The sequence below is a fragment of the Ornithorhynchus anatinus genome, chromosome 3 (genome assembly GCF_004115215.2).
Source record: "Ornithorhynchus anatinus isolate Pmale09 chromosome 3, mOrnAna1.pri.v4, whole genome shotgun sequence".
NCBI classification, from domain to species: Eukaryota; Metazoa; Chordata; class Mammalia; order Monotremata; family Ornithorhynchidae; genus Ornithorhynchus; species Ornithorhynchus anatinus.
The window spans coordinates 116,135,586-116,149,408 of record NC_041730.1 but is presented as its reverse complement, the minus strand read 5'-3'; the positions used below and the strand labels follow the sequence as shown (position 1 = coordinate 116,149,408).

Below are 13,823 nucleotides of genomic sequence, written 5' to 3'. Positions count from 1 at the left end.
TCTTCCTGGCTGAGCAGAGTGCTTGGCACATAGTGAGCGCTTAGGAAATGCCATCATTATCATGGTCGTCATGGGAGGGCTGTGAAATGTGTCATTTGGGGGGCTGGGGGAGGAAAAGCAGTGTGGCTCAGTGGAAAGAGCCCGGGCTTGGGAGTCAGAGGTCATGGGTTCGACTCCCGGCTCTGCCACTTGTCAGCTGGGTGACTGTGGGCAAGTCACTTCACTGCTCTGGGCCTCAGTTCCCTCATCTGGAAAAAGGGGATGAAGACTGTGAGCCTCACATGGGACAACCTGATGACCCTGTATCTCCCCCAGCGCTTAGAACAGTGCTCTGCACGTAGTAAGCGCTTAACAAATACCAACATTATTATTATTATTATTCTCTGGGCCTCAGTTCCCTCATCCGTCAAATGGGGATGAAGACTGTGAGCCTCAGGTAGGACAACCTGATGACCCTGTATCTCCCCCAGCGCTTAGAACAGTGCTCTGCACCTAGTAAGCGCTTAACAAATACCAACATCATTATTAGTATTATTTGGTATCTGCATTTTCCAACGCGAAATGTGGAAAACAAATACGACACCAGCTTCTCTTCCAAAGGGCCACTAGGCCTCATGACAGTGCTAACCACTTGTCAACATTCGCTCACTCCCCCTGGGGATAATAATAACAATAAATAACAATAAATAACAATTATAATAATTATTGGGTGATTATCAATTATCCCATTGATAATGGGAGGAAATTTCGATTTGTGTCAGGCAGATGTGGGGGCAGCCCCGGCGGGAGGGGGCGGCGCCTTGTGCGCCTGCGCGTGGGGTCCTCGGGCGGGGGCGGTGCCATATGATTGGCGGGCGCGGCGCGCGCTCCCCCTTTTCCGCCCGACGCCGCCGCGCGAGGAGACGAGGTCCGCCGCCATCATGGTGAGCCCCCCGCCGCCATCCGCCGCCATCCGCCCCCATCCCGCCCCCGGCCCGCCCGCCGCCCCCCACCGCGGACCCTCCGCGCCCTCCCGCGCCCCACGGGCCCTGGATGGGGAGCGGGGGCGGCCCGGGCGCCACGCACCAGGCGCCTCTTCCCCTCCCCCGGGGGCGGGCTGAGCGCCGACTCTCCGCACGGCGCTCGGCTCCGCGCCCGTCCTCGTCATCATATCATTATCAAAATGCAATCACGCACGAGATGAGTGTCGCATTATCATGATAGCAATAATAACCGCTTACCCTGCGCTCAGTGCACATGGGGGGGGGGGGATGATACAAGGTGATCGAGTAATAATAATAATAGTGGCCTTGGTTGAGCCCTCACTCTGTGCCAAGCACGACTCTAAGCGTTGGGGGGGGGAGAGAGATAATAATGATGTTGGTATTTGTTAAGCGCTTACTACGTGCCGAGCACTGTTCTAAGCGCTGGGGGAGAACCAGGGTCATCAGGTTGTCCCACGTGGGGCTCCCAGTCTTCATCCCCATTTGACGGATGAGGGAACTGAGGCCCAGAGAATAATAATAATAATGTTGGTATTTGTTAAGCGCTTACTACGTGCCGAGCACTGTTCTGAGCGCTGGGGGAGAACCAGGGTCATCAGGTTGTCCCACGTGGGGCTCCCAGTCTTCATCCCCATTTGACGGATGAGGTCACTGAGGCCCAGAGAAGTGAAGGGTCTTGCCCACAGTCCCCCAGCTGACAAGAAGCAGCGTGGCTCAGTGGAAAGAGCCCGGGCTTTGGAGTCAGAGGTCATGAGTTCGAATCCCAGCTCTGCCACTTGTCAGCTGTGTGACTGTGGGCAAGTCACTTCACTTCTCTGGGCCTCAGTTAACCTCATCTGTAAAATGGGGATTAAGACTGTGAGCCCCACGTGGGACAACCTGATGCCCCACAGTGCTCTGCACATAGTAAGCGCTTAACAAATACCAACATTATTATTATTATTATTATTAAAGTGGTAGAGGCGGGATTCGAACCCATGACCTCGGACTCCCAAGCCCGGGCTCTTGCCACTGTGAGCAAGTAGTAGTAATAGTAGTGGCATTTGCTGAGCGCTTACCATGTGCTAAGCGCTGTTCTAAGCGCTGGGGAGGGGCAGATACAAGGTGATCAAGTAATAATAATTTTGGTATTTGCTAAGCGCTTACTCTGTGCCCAGCACTGTTCTAAGCGCTGGGTGGGGGGGCAGATCCAAGGTGATCAAGTAATAATTTTGGTATTTGCTAAGCGCTTACTCTGTGCCAAGCTCTGTTCTAAGCGCTGGGGGGGGGAAGATACAAGGTGATCAAGTAATAATGATAATTTTGGTATTTGCTAAGTGCTTACTATGTGCCAAGCACTGTTCTAAGCGCTGGGGGCAGGGGAGAGATACAAGGTGATCAAGTAGTAATAATAGTGGCATTTGTTGAGCGCTTACCATGTGCCAAGTGCTGTTCTAAGCGCGGGGCGGGCAGATACAAGGTGATCAAGTAATAATAATAATTTTGGTATTTGCTACGCGCTTACTCTGTGCCCAGCACTGTTCTAAGCGCTGGGGGCTGGGGGGAGATATAAGGTGAGCAAGTAATAGTAGTGGCATTTGTTGAGCGCTTACTCTGTGCCAGGCACTGTGCTCAGCGCGGGGGGCAGGAGACGCACGCCGACCGGGCAATAATGATAATAATAATGACGATATTAAGCGCTTACTCTGTGCCCAGCACTGTTCTAAGCGCTGGCGGAGGGAGATTCAAGGTCATCGGGTAATAATAGTGACATTTGTTGAGCGCTCACTATGTGCCAAGCACTGTTCTCGGGGGGGAGGGGGCGTGGGGGAGACGCATGCTGAGCAGGCGATAATCATAATAACGAAGACGGCATTTGTTGAGTGCTTAGTCGGTGCCCAGCACTGTTCTAAGCGCTGGGGGGTGGGGGAAATACAAGGTTGATCAGGTAACGATAATAATCGTAGTGGCCTTTGTTGAACGCTTACTCTGTGCGCAGCACTGTTCTGAGCACTGGGGTGGGGCGGGAGATACAAGGTGATCAGGTAATAATAATAGTAGTGGCATTTATTGAGCACTTATTATGTGCCAAGCACTGTACTAAGCGCGGGGGTGGGGAGACGCATGCTGATCAGGCCGTAATGATAACAGTAATGATGACGGCAGTTGGTTCTAGGCCAGGCAATAATAATAATAATGATATTTGTTAAGCACTTTGTGCCCAACACTGTTCTGAGCACGGGGGCGGGGAGGAGATACAAAGTAATCAGGTAATAATAGTAACGATGGCATTTGTTGAGCACTTACTATGTCCCCAGTACTGTTCTAAGCGTGCAGGGAGACACAAGGTTATCGGGTAATAGTAATAGTAGCATGCGTTAAGCGCTTACTATATGTCAAGCACTGTTCTGATCGCGGGGGGCGATACACGGTTATCGGGTAATAATAATAATGGCATTTGTTAAGCGCTTACTCTGTGTCGAGCACTGTTCTAAGCGCCGGGGTAGATACAGGGTCATCAGGGTGTCCCACGTGGGGCTCCCAGTCTTCATCCCCATTTTCCAGATGAGGTCACTGAGGCACAGAGAAGTGAAGTGACTTGCCCACAGTCACGCAGCTGACAAGCGGCAGGGGTGGGATTAGCACCCACGACCTCTGACTCCTAAGCCCGGGCTCTTTCCGCTGAGCCGCGCTGCTTCCAGAATGTCCCCCCGGCCGGCCACACCGAACGCCACGGCCCCGGTGAAGTTTTTGTGGCGGGGGGTGTTGGGGATCCCACGGGGCTCGGGAAGTCCTCCTCTACACCTCCATGAAAAAGCTATTTTGGAATTCACTCGGTCGCTTTTTTTGAGCGCTTCCTGCGTGCGGAGCACTGTACTGAGCGCTTGGAAAGTAATGTTGGTATTTGTTAAGCGCTTACTATGTGCCGAGCACTGTTCTAAGCGCTGGGGTAGACACCGGGGAATCAGGTTGTCCCACGTGGGGCTCACACTCTTAATCCCCGTTTTACAGATGAGGTCACTGAGGCACAGTGAAGTGACTTGCCCAGAGTCACACGGTACAATTCAGCAGGAAAGAGACAATCCCTGCCCACAGTCTAGAAGGTGGGGGAGGAGACAGACATAAAAACAAGTAAATAGGCATCACCGTTAAGAGAAGCAGTGTGGCTCAGTGGAAAGAGCCCGGGCTTGGGAGTCAGAAGTCATGGGTTCGAATGCCGGCTCTGCCGCCTGTCAACTGTTTGACTTTGGGCAAGTGACTTCACTTCTCTGGGCCTCAGTTGCCTCATCTGTAAAATGGGGATTAAGACCGTGAGCCTCACATGGGACAACCTGATGACCCTGCATCTCCCCCAGCGCTTAGAACAGTGCTCGGCACATAGTGAGCGCTTAACAAATACCAACATGGATATTATTAAATAGAATTATAGATGTGGGCACATCAAAACAAGGAAACAGGCAGTAGAATAAATACGTAGAATTAAAGGTATGTACATATACGCAGGTGCTGTGGGGGGGGGGGGGGTGGGAGAGGAAAGGGAGGAGCGAGTCACGGAGATGGGGAGGGAAGGGGGAGTTGAGGAAAAGGGGGGCTTAGGGCTGGGACCGATGAGCCTGTTCCCTCATCTGTAAAATGGGGAGGAACTGTGAGCCTCACGTGGGACAAGCTGATGACCCTGTATCTACCTCAGCGCTTAGAACAGTGCTCTGCACAGAGTAAATGCCAACATTATTATTGTTCTTATTACGTTTACCTGGATGTGCCCCCTTAACATCTACCAAGCAACCCGGTTTCGAAGCAGTGCGGCCTAGTGGATGGAGCACGGGCCTAAGAGTTAGAAAGTAAAGGATTAATAATAATAATGGTACTTGTCAAGTGCTTACTATGGACCAAGCGCTGCTCTAAGCACTGGGAGAAGCAGCGTGGCTCAGTGGAAAGACAGACATAAAAACAAGCCTTCACCGGGGCCGTGGCGTTGGGTGTGGCCGGCCGGGGGGACATTCTGGAAGCAGCGCGGCTCAGCGGAAAGAGCCCGGGTTAGGAGTCAGAGGTCGTGGGTGCTAATCCCACCCCTGCCGCTTGTCAGCTGTGTGACTTTGGGCAAGCACTTCCCTTCTCTGGGCCTCAGTTACCTCATCTGGAAAATTGGGATTAAAACTATGAGCCCCACGTGGGACAACCTGATCACCTTGTATCCCCCAGCGCTTAGAACAGTGCTTTGCACATAGTCAGCGCTTAACAAATACCACCATTATTATTATTATACAAGGTAATCCGGGTTGTCCCCTAGTGGGGCTCGCGGTCGTAATTCCCGTTTTACAGATGAGGTAACTGAGGCACCGTGAAGCGGCTTGCCCAAGGTCACACAGACAGGTGGTAGAGCCAATAATAGAACCCACGTCCTCTGACTCCCAAGCCCATGCTCTTTCCACTAAACTGCGCCGCTTCTCTGGGTTCTAATCCCGGCTCTGTCACTTGCCTGCTGTGTGTCCTTGGGCAAGTCACTTCACTCCTCTGAGCTGCAGTTATCTCATATGTAAAATGGGGATCAAGCCTGAGCCCACAGGGACTGTGTCCAATCCAATTTGCTTGTATCCACCCCAGCGCTCAGTGCGGTGCCTGGCACATAGTAAGCACTAAACAAATATCATAATTATTATTATTTTGAAATTCCCGAACTCCCATGTGAGTTACTCTCGTTTAGGGGTGACGGCGTGCGTCAAGCCCCAAAATACGCCTTTGCGGTGTGGGTAGATATCGTTGAGCTGTGCCAGGAGAAGTGTGGCGTGTTTGTTCTACCCGTGCAGTTGAGAATTGGGTCCAGTTTGGGTCACCACGCAATTCTAGAGTTTGATGCAAATCTCTTAAGTGTTTAGAGGTAGGATTTGAAGCCAGGTTGATTGAAATTGATTGGAGCAAGGTGAACCATGCCACGCGTGTGTTCTTGTAACAGATTTCATTTGGGAAGAACATAGGAACTTGGGGGTAAAGGGAAAAGTGGCTTGATGGAGGGGATAAAAAACAGTTGTTTCTATGTGCTTTAATATAATGTTGGTATTTAAGAGCTTACTATGCGCAGAGCACAGTTCTAAGCGCTGGGGTAGATACAGGGTAATCAGGTTGTCCCTCGTGAGACTCACCGTCTTCATCCCCATTTTACAGATCAATATACCTGTCCTGAAGTGGGGAGTTGAACCAGATGATCGCCTGGCTCCTTTTAGTACTCAGCGTGGGCCCTATAATGAAGCCAGTTCCCAGAGGAGTTTAAATTTGCTTCTTAATCAGGAGGGAGGACCCTTAAGGCAGTAGTTTGTTTCATTTTTGTCGTGGAGTACCCCAGAGGTAGGGAAGCCCTATTTTTCGAAGGCCCAGCTTTTTATACAAAGTGGGAGCACTCCCCACCTTACCTGAAACTGAGCTCTGTTGCCTAGCATAGAGCATGCCTTCGTGGCATAGCTTGTCGTTGTAACTTTATCCAAAATCCTATAGGAAGTTGTGATAATGATTAATTGTGATGTTAAGGTTCTTACTATGGCAGGCACTATACTGAGCGCTGGAGAAGAAATAGGACCCTGGCCCACGTGGAACTCACAGTCTGCCCAAGGTCACAGCAGACAAGTGGCAGAGTTGGGATTTAGAACCGTGACCTTCTGATGCCCAGGCTCTAACTAAGTAGGACAGACTAGGATTTAGTCCCCATCACAGAAGAGGAAACTGAGGTTTAGAGAAGTTTATGATGGCATTAATTAATGGTTATACAGCACATAACAGGCAGAGCAGGGATTAGATCCGTGGTCTTTTTCTACTAGGGCACTCTGCTTCTCAGGAAAAAACCGGTCCCCAAAACGGTTCATTCTTACGTTATCTGAATTGTACTTGCAGAACGACACCGTCACCATCAGGACCAGGAAATTCATGACAAACAGACTTCTTCAGCGTAAACAGATGGTAAGTTGGGAATTATCTGACTGGGATTTTATTCACTAATGTGGAATTCTAACATTCTGGCTATGGTGTAAACACAGACTCGATGGTAAAAACTTGTTTTTAGGTTATTGATGTCCTTCACCCTGGGAAGGCCACAGTTCCCAAGACCGAAATTCGAGAAAAGCTGGCCAAAATGTACAAGACCACACCGGATGTGATTTTCGTTTTTGGATTCAGAACTCATTTTGGAGGTGGCAAGACAACGGGCTTTGGCATGATTTATGATTCTCTGGACTATGCAAAGAAAAATGAACCAAAACACAGACTTGCAAGGGTAGGTGTCTTACATTTGTCACATAATGTTAAATGGAGTGCAGAGGGATTGAAACCTGCTGCCTCTGTAGCACCCTTAGCTAGGAAGAGGAACAGGTCCAGGGATCTGAGCACAACTAGCAAATGCCAATCTGCGATGCCCATTCGTCATTTGGGAATCACTGGCTTTTATCAAGATTCACTTGGGTGATCTGGTTTTGTTGTTTGGGTCTAGGGGTGTGCCATAACTTTTCTTTGGTCCATTTTCCTATTTTATGTATGACTAGTCAGTGATAACCTACAAGTGAACTGTTCAGTCGGTGGATCGTATGTCGATTTTCTTTTAAGCTCTTACTAGTGGCAAACCTGTCTTGCCTTCCACCAGTGCTCTCATCTTGGGTCTCTCCAGGTCCCGCCCAGGGTGGGAGGGTTTTGCCACCCGTTTTGTGCGCTCACCGATGTTCCCCACTAACGTGAACAATCCACAGACTCTAGTTTTTCGTTTTCACTCGGGGTTACTACGAGCAGTTGAGTTACTAGACGTGTTAACATGTGAGCGAACACATTCTTTGCATTTAGCACGGCTTGTATGAGAAGAAGAAGACATCAAGGAAACAGCGAAAGGAACGCAAGAACAGAATGAAGAAAGTGAGGGGTACGGCAAAGGCAAATGTCGGAGCTGGCAAAAAGGTATGATTTGTTGGGGGGACCGGGGCGTGAATGCAGGTCTTCATTTGAGGTTTAGCTCCGAATAACGTTTCTTATTGTTCTGTTCTCTTGCCGTATTTTCTTCTGGACTACAGAAGGTAACGTAAGACGCCGAGTAGGCCTTTAGCCGCTTCAGTAGCTAGCTCTTCCCCTTGTTCGCCTGCTTCTAAATCATGGCTAGTGGATTCCAGATTGTTCCCGTGATACCAAGGGGGACCGATCCTTACGGTCTCCGTTACTGTAATCTGGGACGCTTTATTAAAGTACGACTTGGTATCAGGTAATTTAAGTGAAATACGTACAATATCCCACTTTAAGAACTACGGGATGCCGAAGTGTGGTTGAATCCCCGAAGTGTGCTTTTTGGTGTGGTTTGAGACCCTGTCGATTCTACCCTCGGCAGTTCCCTGGGATTCAGATACCTCCCGTTGGTAGGGACGCTTTAGCAGTTTGGAATGACTTCTCCTTATCAATGTAGTTTAGTCATTTGGCGATAGGTTTTGATTGAATAACGAAGTGCTTCTTATTATAATGTTTTCTCTTTCTTTCTCTCCTACATTCTTGGATTTTTTGTTCATCAGAAATGAAGTGTCTAGCAGGTACAGAGACTGAGCACGGTGTGGTGATTGTTTAGATAAATGCATCACTTTCACACTCTAATGCATTTTACTTATATCATGCATGTCTGCTCTTGGCTTTCCCAATTGAACAGTATGAGGCTTGCAGAACAAAATATCTTCTGCGGAGGGAAATGAAGGGAAATTGGAGAAGCTAAATGCTCTTTTTTTTTCCATAAAGCTGGAAGCGCATCTAGTGAAATGAAGCAGTGGGGGATATTATTGGGCTTGAGTTGGGGCCATTTTGAGGCACTCTCACCTTCACGTGGCAGGCCGGCTGTGTCGGATAACAGTCTACCTCCTAGAACGCATTAAATCACTCCCCTTCGTTTTGATGATTCTCCCTCCTTTAGGATGCTTTTCTCCCTAGGGACATGCTGCAGATCCTCTGGACTATTACCAGTAATCAAATCAATAGACTTGAATCCTCGAGATAATTTAAAGTTGGATCATTAGCCCTCGACTCCGCTCCCTTCCAGCATGGTGGATTGGGCCACCGAGCCCGGGGGCATTTCTGCTCGGCAGCCGTCACCCGGCATAAATTTCCGGGGAGGGAGAGAGTTTGGCAGCTCCGCCGGCGCTGACAGAACTGCAGCCTTGGCACTAACAGCTCCTCCCCTGGAGCGTCACGGCGATTTGGGTTGTCCCAAGGTGACCCTGAGAGTCCACCGGGCCCTGAGGGGAGCCTCTGGCCAAAGGGAACACCTAAAATGCAGGGTGGCTTTCCCGAAATTTGATCCGAACCCCCAAGCTCCCCACGACTGCCACAGCAAGAGGACTGTGTCTCGCTTAACCGCCTCCCCTTGGCCCCCGAGCTGCGCGCTCCACCTGGTCCGGTGGGGCGAGACCGTCGGTTCCAGCCGTGGTGGGTCCCAAGTGATCGTCGCAAGCCCCATTTGATTCTCTCATTCGGAGCCAAGCCAGCTTGGCGGAGGGAACCGGTTCCCCGAAGAGCCGGTTCGGCCGGGCTAGTCCGTTGGAGACCTTTCGGTAAACGTCAGCGATCGAACGAGGATCTCACGGTGTAGAGAGCCCGCTGGAATGGAAATCTGGGGCTTGGCCCAAGATGAGTTTGCGGGTTGTGGGTGAGAAGCAGCGTGCCTCGGTGGCAAGAGCCCGGGCTTGGGAGTCAGAGGTCATGGGTTCTAATTCCGGCTCCGCCACGTATCAGCCACGTGTCTTTGGGCAAGTCACTTCACTTCTCTGTGCCTCGGTTACCTCATCTGGAAAATGGGGATGAAGACTGGGAGCCCCACGAGGGACAACCTGATTACCCTGTATCAATCCCAGCGCTTAGAACAGCGCTCTGCACATAGTAAGCGCTTAACAAATACCATAATTAGTATTAGTATTACCTGGTCCGGCTAGACCCAGCTTCATTTTGGAAACTGGAGGCTCAGAGGCCTTAGCTGATTAATCTCCCCCACGGTGTAATAATAATGATAGCCGTGTTTAAGTGCTTATTGTTGGGAAGAGCGCAGGCCTTGGGAGTCGGAGAAACTAGGTTCTAATCCCAGCTCTGCCACCGGTCTCTACGACCCCGGGCAGGTCACTTAACTTCTGTGCCTCAGTTTCCTCATCTGTAAAATGGGGATTAAATTCTGCTTCTTTGGCTGTGAGCCTCATGTGGGACAGGGACTGTGTTCCACTCGGTCATCTCGTATAAATGAATAACTCGTCAGCGCTTCGAACAGTGCTTGACACATAGTAAGCATTTAACAAGTAGAAGCAGTGTGGTCTAGTGGAAAGGGTGCGGGCCCGGGAGCCGGAAAGCACCTGGGTTTGAGATCCCAGCTCAGCCAGTTGCTTGCTGGGTGACCACGGACAAGTCATTTCTCTCTGCCTCAGTTGCCTCGGTTAACTTGTACTACCTACCCCAATGCTTAGAACAGTGTTTTACACATAGAAAGCGCTTAACGAATGCCATAGAATAGTATCAGAGTAATCAGGGGCCAAGCACCAGGCTAGTTACAAGATAAGATCATCAAATTGAATTAAATTACATATTACAAATTAAATTATAAACTATATTAATGTCTGTCTTTTTCCCCCCGCACCCCACCCAGATTAAACTGATGGACAGGGAAAGTGTCTGGCAATCCTGTCCTCCGTTCAATCAAGCGCTTAGTCTAGTGCTGTGTGCATGGTGAGCACTCAATAAAGACCCCCAAAAGTCAGGTTACAATCCCTCTGCCACGCGGGGCTCACAGCAGAAGAGGTAAATAAAATCCCCATTTTACAGGTGAGGTAATGAAGGCGGAGAGAAGTTCAATGATTTGCCCAAAGTCACACAACAGGCCGTGCTGCTTCTCTATAAACACAAACCCCCATAGCCCTTAGGCACATGTCTTTAGAGCTTCGCTTCCTCCAAGTTGTAAATTCTTTTAGTGTCTTGTCTCCCCTGCCCGATTGTAGCCTTGAGGATGGACATCATGTCTACTAACTCTTGTACTCACTCAATTCTTGGCCCCGAGGAATCCCTCAATAGTTGCTGTAGAGTGCCCAGAGATACCCCTTAGACCAGGGCCCACATGACCAAGGCCCCTATGGCGTCGAAATGCAGAGTGGTTTGATCAGTGTAAGGGTTTGCTCAAGATCTGTTCCTGAGAATGCGCGGGGGGGCATGCCCTTTGACCCCCATCGATCAATAGTATGGTTTGGAACATAAAACGGATCTGCACTGTTTGGGTTTTAGCAGCCACTCGTGAAAAGTTAGGTGTAAAAGTGGGTTTGTTTGAAATGTGTCATTCAGCTGCCGACCCAGTATGGATGGGAGTGGATGTTTCGACCTTTTCCAAGTAGCTTTTACCTTATTGATTGCGGACTTACCAGCGTGCTTTATTTTACGTTGCAGAAGTAGCCCTGCACTCGGAGAATTGCTTTTACTTACATTAACTAAGAACTAAAAAGTAATTTTCTAATCTCGAAAGAAGCGGTAGATATAGCAGTTGGGACGGGCAAAACCTTTAAGCAGAGCAAGCTCTTTGCATTGTCGTTTTAAGGCCGTTATCGACAACGCTACTGTTTTCGTCGGAACCGTAGTAATTAGGGAACGCCATCCCGGAATGTACGTGAATGAAATTTGGGTCAATCCAGGGGATAAGAGCGGAGTGTTTAAAAAAAAAAAAAATGCCCACTCGCTTTTGAGCCGGTTATGTCAAATGATCAGGTGGTTGGCATTACAATAATGCTTTTGATTTCTGTCATCTTAATGAGAGAGATCCTCTCATTGGCTCGGCTGTTATTTTCCCGGGCTGTTCTACAACGCTAGCATGCTTAAAATATGCAGCTTGAAAACAGGTGGTCATTACAATTTTAAAGTAAACTGATTGCTTGCACTGAAATGCAGATTGTTTTCCCGTTGGGCTTTGTAAGCGACTTAACATTTTTTCTTCTCCTTTCTCCCCTGCCAGTGATTTGGTGAGCCGGAGATTGAATAACAGGTATAATTCAAGCTCTTTATCTGCATTCAATTTTTGAGATCGAGCGTGTGGAATACAGAATAGAAGTTTGTTCTTTGAAATGACCCATAACGCGGTACTAATCGTTTAGCTGGTCCTGGATGTTGGAACTGATAGACTTATTCTGCCTCACGTCAGTTCTTAACATGTTGAATGTTACTGTCCCCATCTGCTTTCTTGTCCTTTGTTTAGTTGTATGAATCGTGCGATAATTCAAGAAGATAATCCATTTTAAGATTTCTTGCGAGTCGCATGGGCACTTGTCACTGTTTCTTCAGAATTTTGAATTTTAATACGTTTTAACACGGGGCTTGATAAATTAACTTGATTCCCTAATCTGTTTTTCTTTTATTTGCAGAGGGATTAAATTGTTCCTGTAACGATTTCATCTGTGAAGAGGGGACGGTTTTTTCCACTAAGAATGAATAAATTCATATAAAAGCCGGGAAGCGTTCCTTGGTTATTTGCGAGGCATCTCTTGGCCAGACTGCAAGGTATAGATCGCAGGTAGGGTTAAAAACTACGTGTCAGGTTCAGGCTTCAGTTCTCACTGGTCAGATTTAAAGATTCAATTCAATTGATGACATCTCCCTCTTCAATCCGGGAGAGAGGGCGGTAACAGGCAAACGTATTTTTGTGTACAGCTCTCACTAGGGGGTAGTGTGAGCCCAGGAATAGGAATTCATGTTAACATCTTTCGTTCTTGGAGATGGAAAAGGCTTCTGGATTAGCTGAAGAGGTCATCTTCCCCTCCTGAGAGGACTCTAAGAAAAATCTGGCTCTTAAAATGTAGGGGCTTCTCTATGAAACAGCATCAATATACCAGAACTAAGGGGCTAATTAGCAACAGTGGCCATCACGTTAGGTTGGGGACAGCACATTTAGTTCCCCCGCCTGCCGCTTCCTGGGGTTCTGTTTACTACCTTATCCGTCTCCCGGTGGCCCAGCCTTGTCACGTCCACCCCAAAAGACTCGACTTCAGGAAGCAGAAGACGGGGCAGGAAGAAGAAAGCGGTCAGTCACTGGGTGATGTGAATTTCTGTTGTACTTTCCAAGCGCTGAGGACGGTGCTCTGGACACAGTAAGCGCTCAAAGAATAGGATTGAATGAAGGTGGCGCGTGCTATACAATGCGCCGAGTCTAGCTGGCGCATCTGGCTCCAGATCTACAGCCCCACACCTGGGTCTGAAATGGGAGAGACTGCCGGTGTCCTAGTCTTCAAAGGTTGGGACCTGCCAGGTCCACGGGCTGGGTTCAGGCGACGCGGAATGCCAAGCGGTGGGCCTCTGCTTCGGGAAAAACAACTGGATATTTATTATAGCAGGTTGACTTAAGGTACCCATGAATCAAGGTCGTTATTCTGAAGCCTTAGTGTTTTTACCAGAATTTAGGAGCCTTCTTGGAACCGTCAGTTGAAAACATCTGGTCTCTTTCTCCTCCCTTACACATTGTTTAGCTCTTACGCACTCATTTTTCAAAGTCTTGTTGCCCCCTAAAAAGGGAGAATGTCACCGTGAGGTCCAGAAAGCTAATCATCTGCTCCCGTTGAATTTGCTTGTGCAGTGAATTGTTAGGGAATTTGACCAGTCACACCCTGAGTTACAAGAAGAAAAGTAGGAGCTAAAGACTGGTTTTCAGGGTATTTTTTAAAGCACTCTGAATTAGGCCAAGTGAGGACCAGATTTTGTCAGGTAATAGAGACTTTGGAATGAAAATGCCCACATCTTCCCAAAGTCATGAGGTTGAATTGACGAGAGGAGGGAGTGAGGGAAGGAGAAAGATCTGGTGAGGGTTGGTCCAAAGTTTCCCCTCCTGTACCACCACCGCAGTTCCTC

The 13,823-nt window shown here is 48.9% G+C and overlaps 1 protein-coding gene across 3 annotated transcripts; it reads left to right on the top strand.

The window, feature by feature from the left end:
• The first annotated feature begins 838 nt into the window (after window positions 1-838).
• On the top strand, window positions 839-12,434 carry RPS24 (ribosomal protein S24). 3 transcript variants are annotated; one of them, XM_029061367.1, is made up of 8 exons: window positions 839-923; window positions 6,846-6,911; window positions 7,015-7,224; window positions 7,782-7,892; window positions 8,006-8,008; window positions 8,492-8,509; window positions 11,941-11,970; window positions 12,347-12,434. In XM_029061367.1, exons 1-6 carry the CDS (start codon window positions 921-923, stop codon window positions 8,495-8,497), a joined length of 399 nt encoding a protein of 132 aa, XP_028917200.1. In that variant the 5' UTR covers window positions 839-920; the 3' UTR covers window positions 8,498-8,509; window positions 11,941-11,970; window positions 12,347-12,434. The 3 variants fall into 3 exon arrangements, with proteins under 3 accessions (XP_028917200.1, XP_003430055.1, XP_001521665.2); XM_003430007.3 differs by lacking the exon at window positions 8,006-8,008; XM_001521615.4 differs by lacking the exons at window positions 8,006-8,008; window positions 8,492-8,509.
• The last annotated feature ends 1,389 nt before the right edge of the window (window positions 12,435-13,823 follow it).

Coding starts and splice junctions, on each gene's coding strand:
- RPS24 (XM_029061367.1), top strand. Junction 6,912..7,014: donor TTCTTCAGCGTAAACAGATG/GTAAGTTGGGAA, acceptor ACTTGTTTTTAG/GTTATTGATGTCCTTCACCC. Junction 7,225..7,781: donor CAAAACACAGACTTGCAAGG/GTAGGTGTCTTA, acceptor CTTTGCATTTAG/CACGGCTTGTATGAGAAGAA.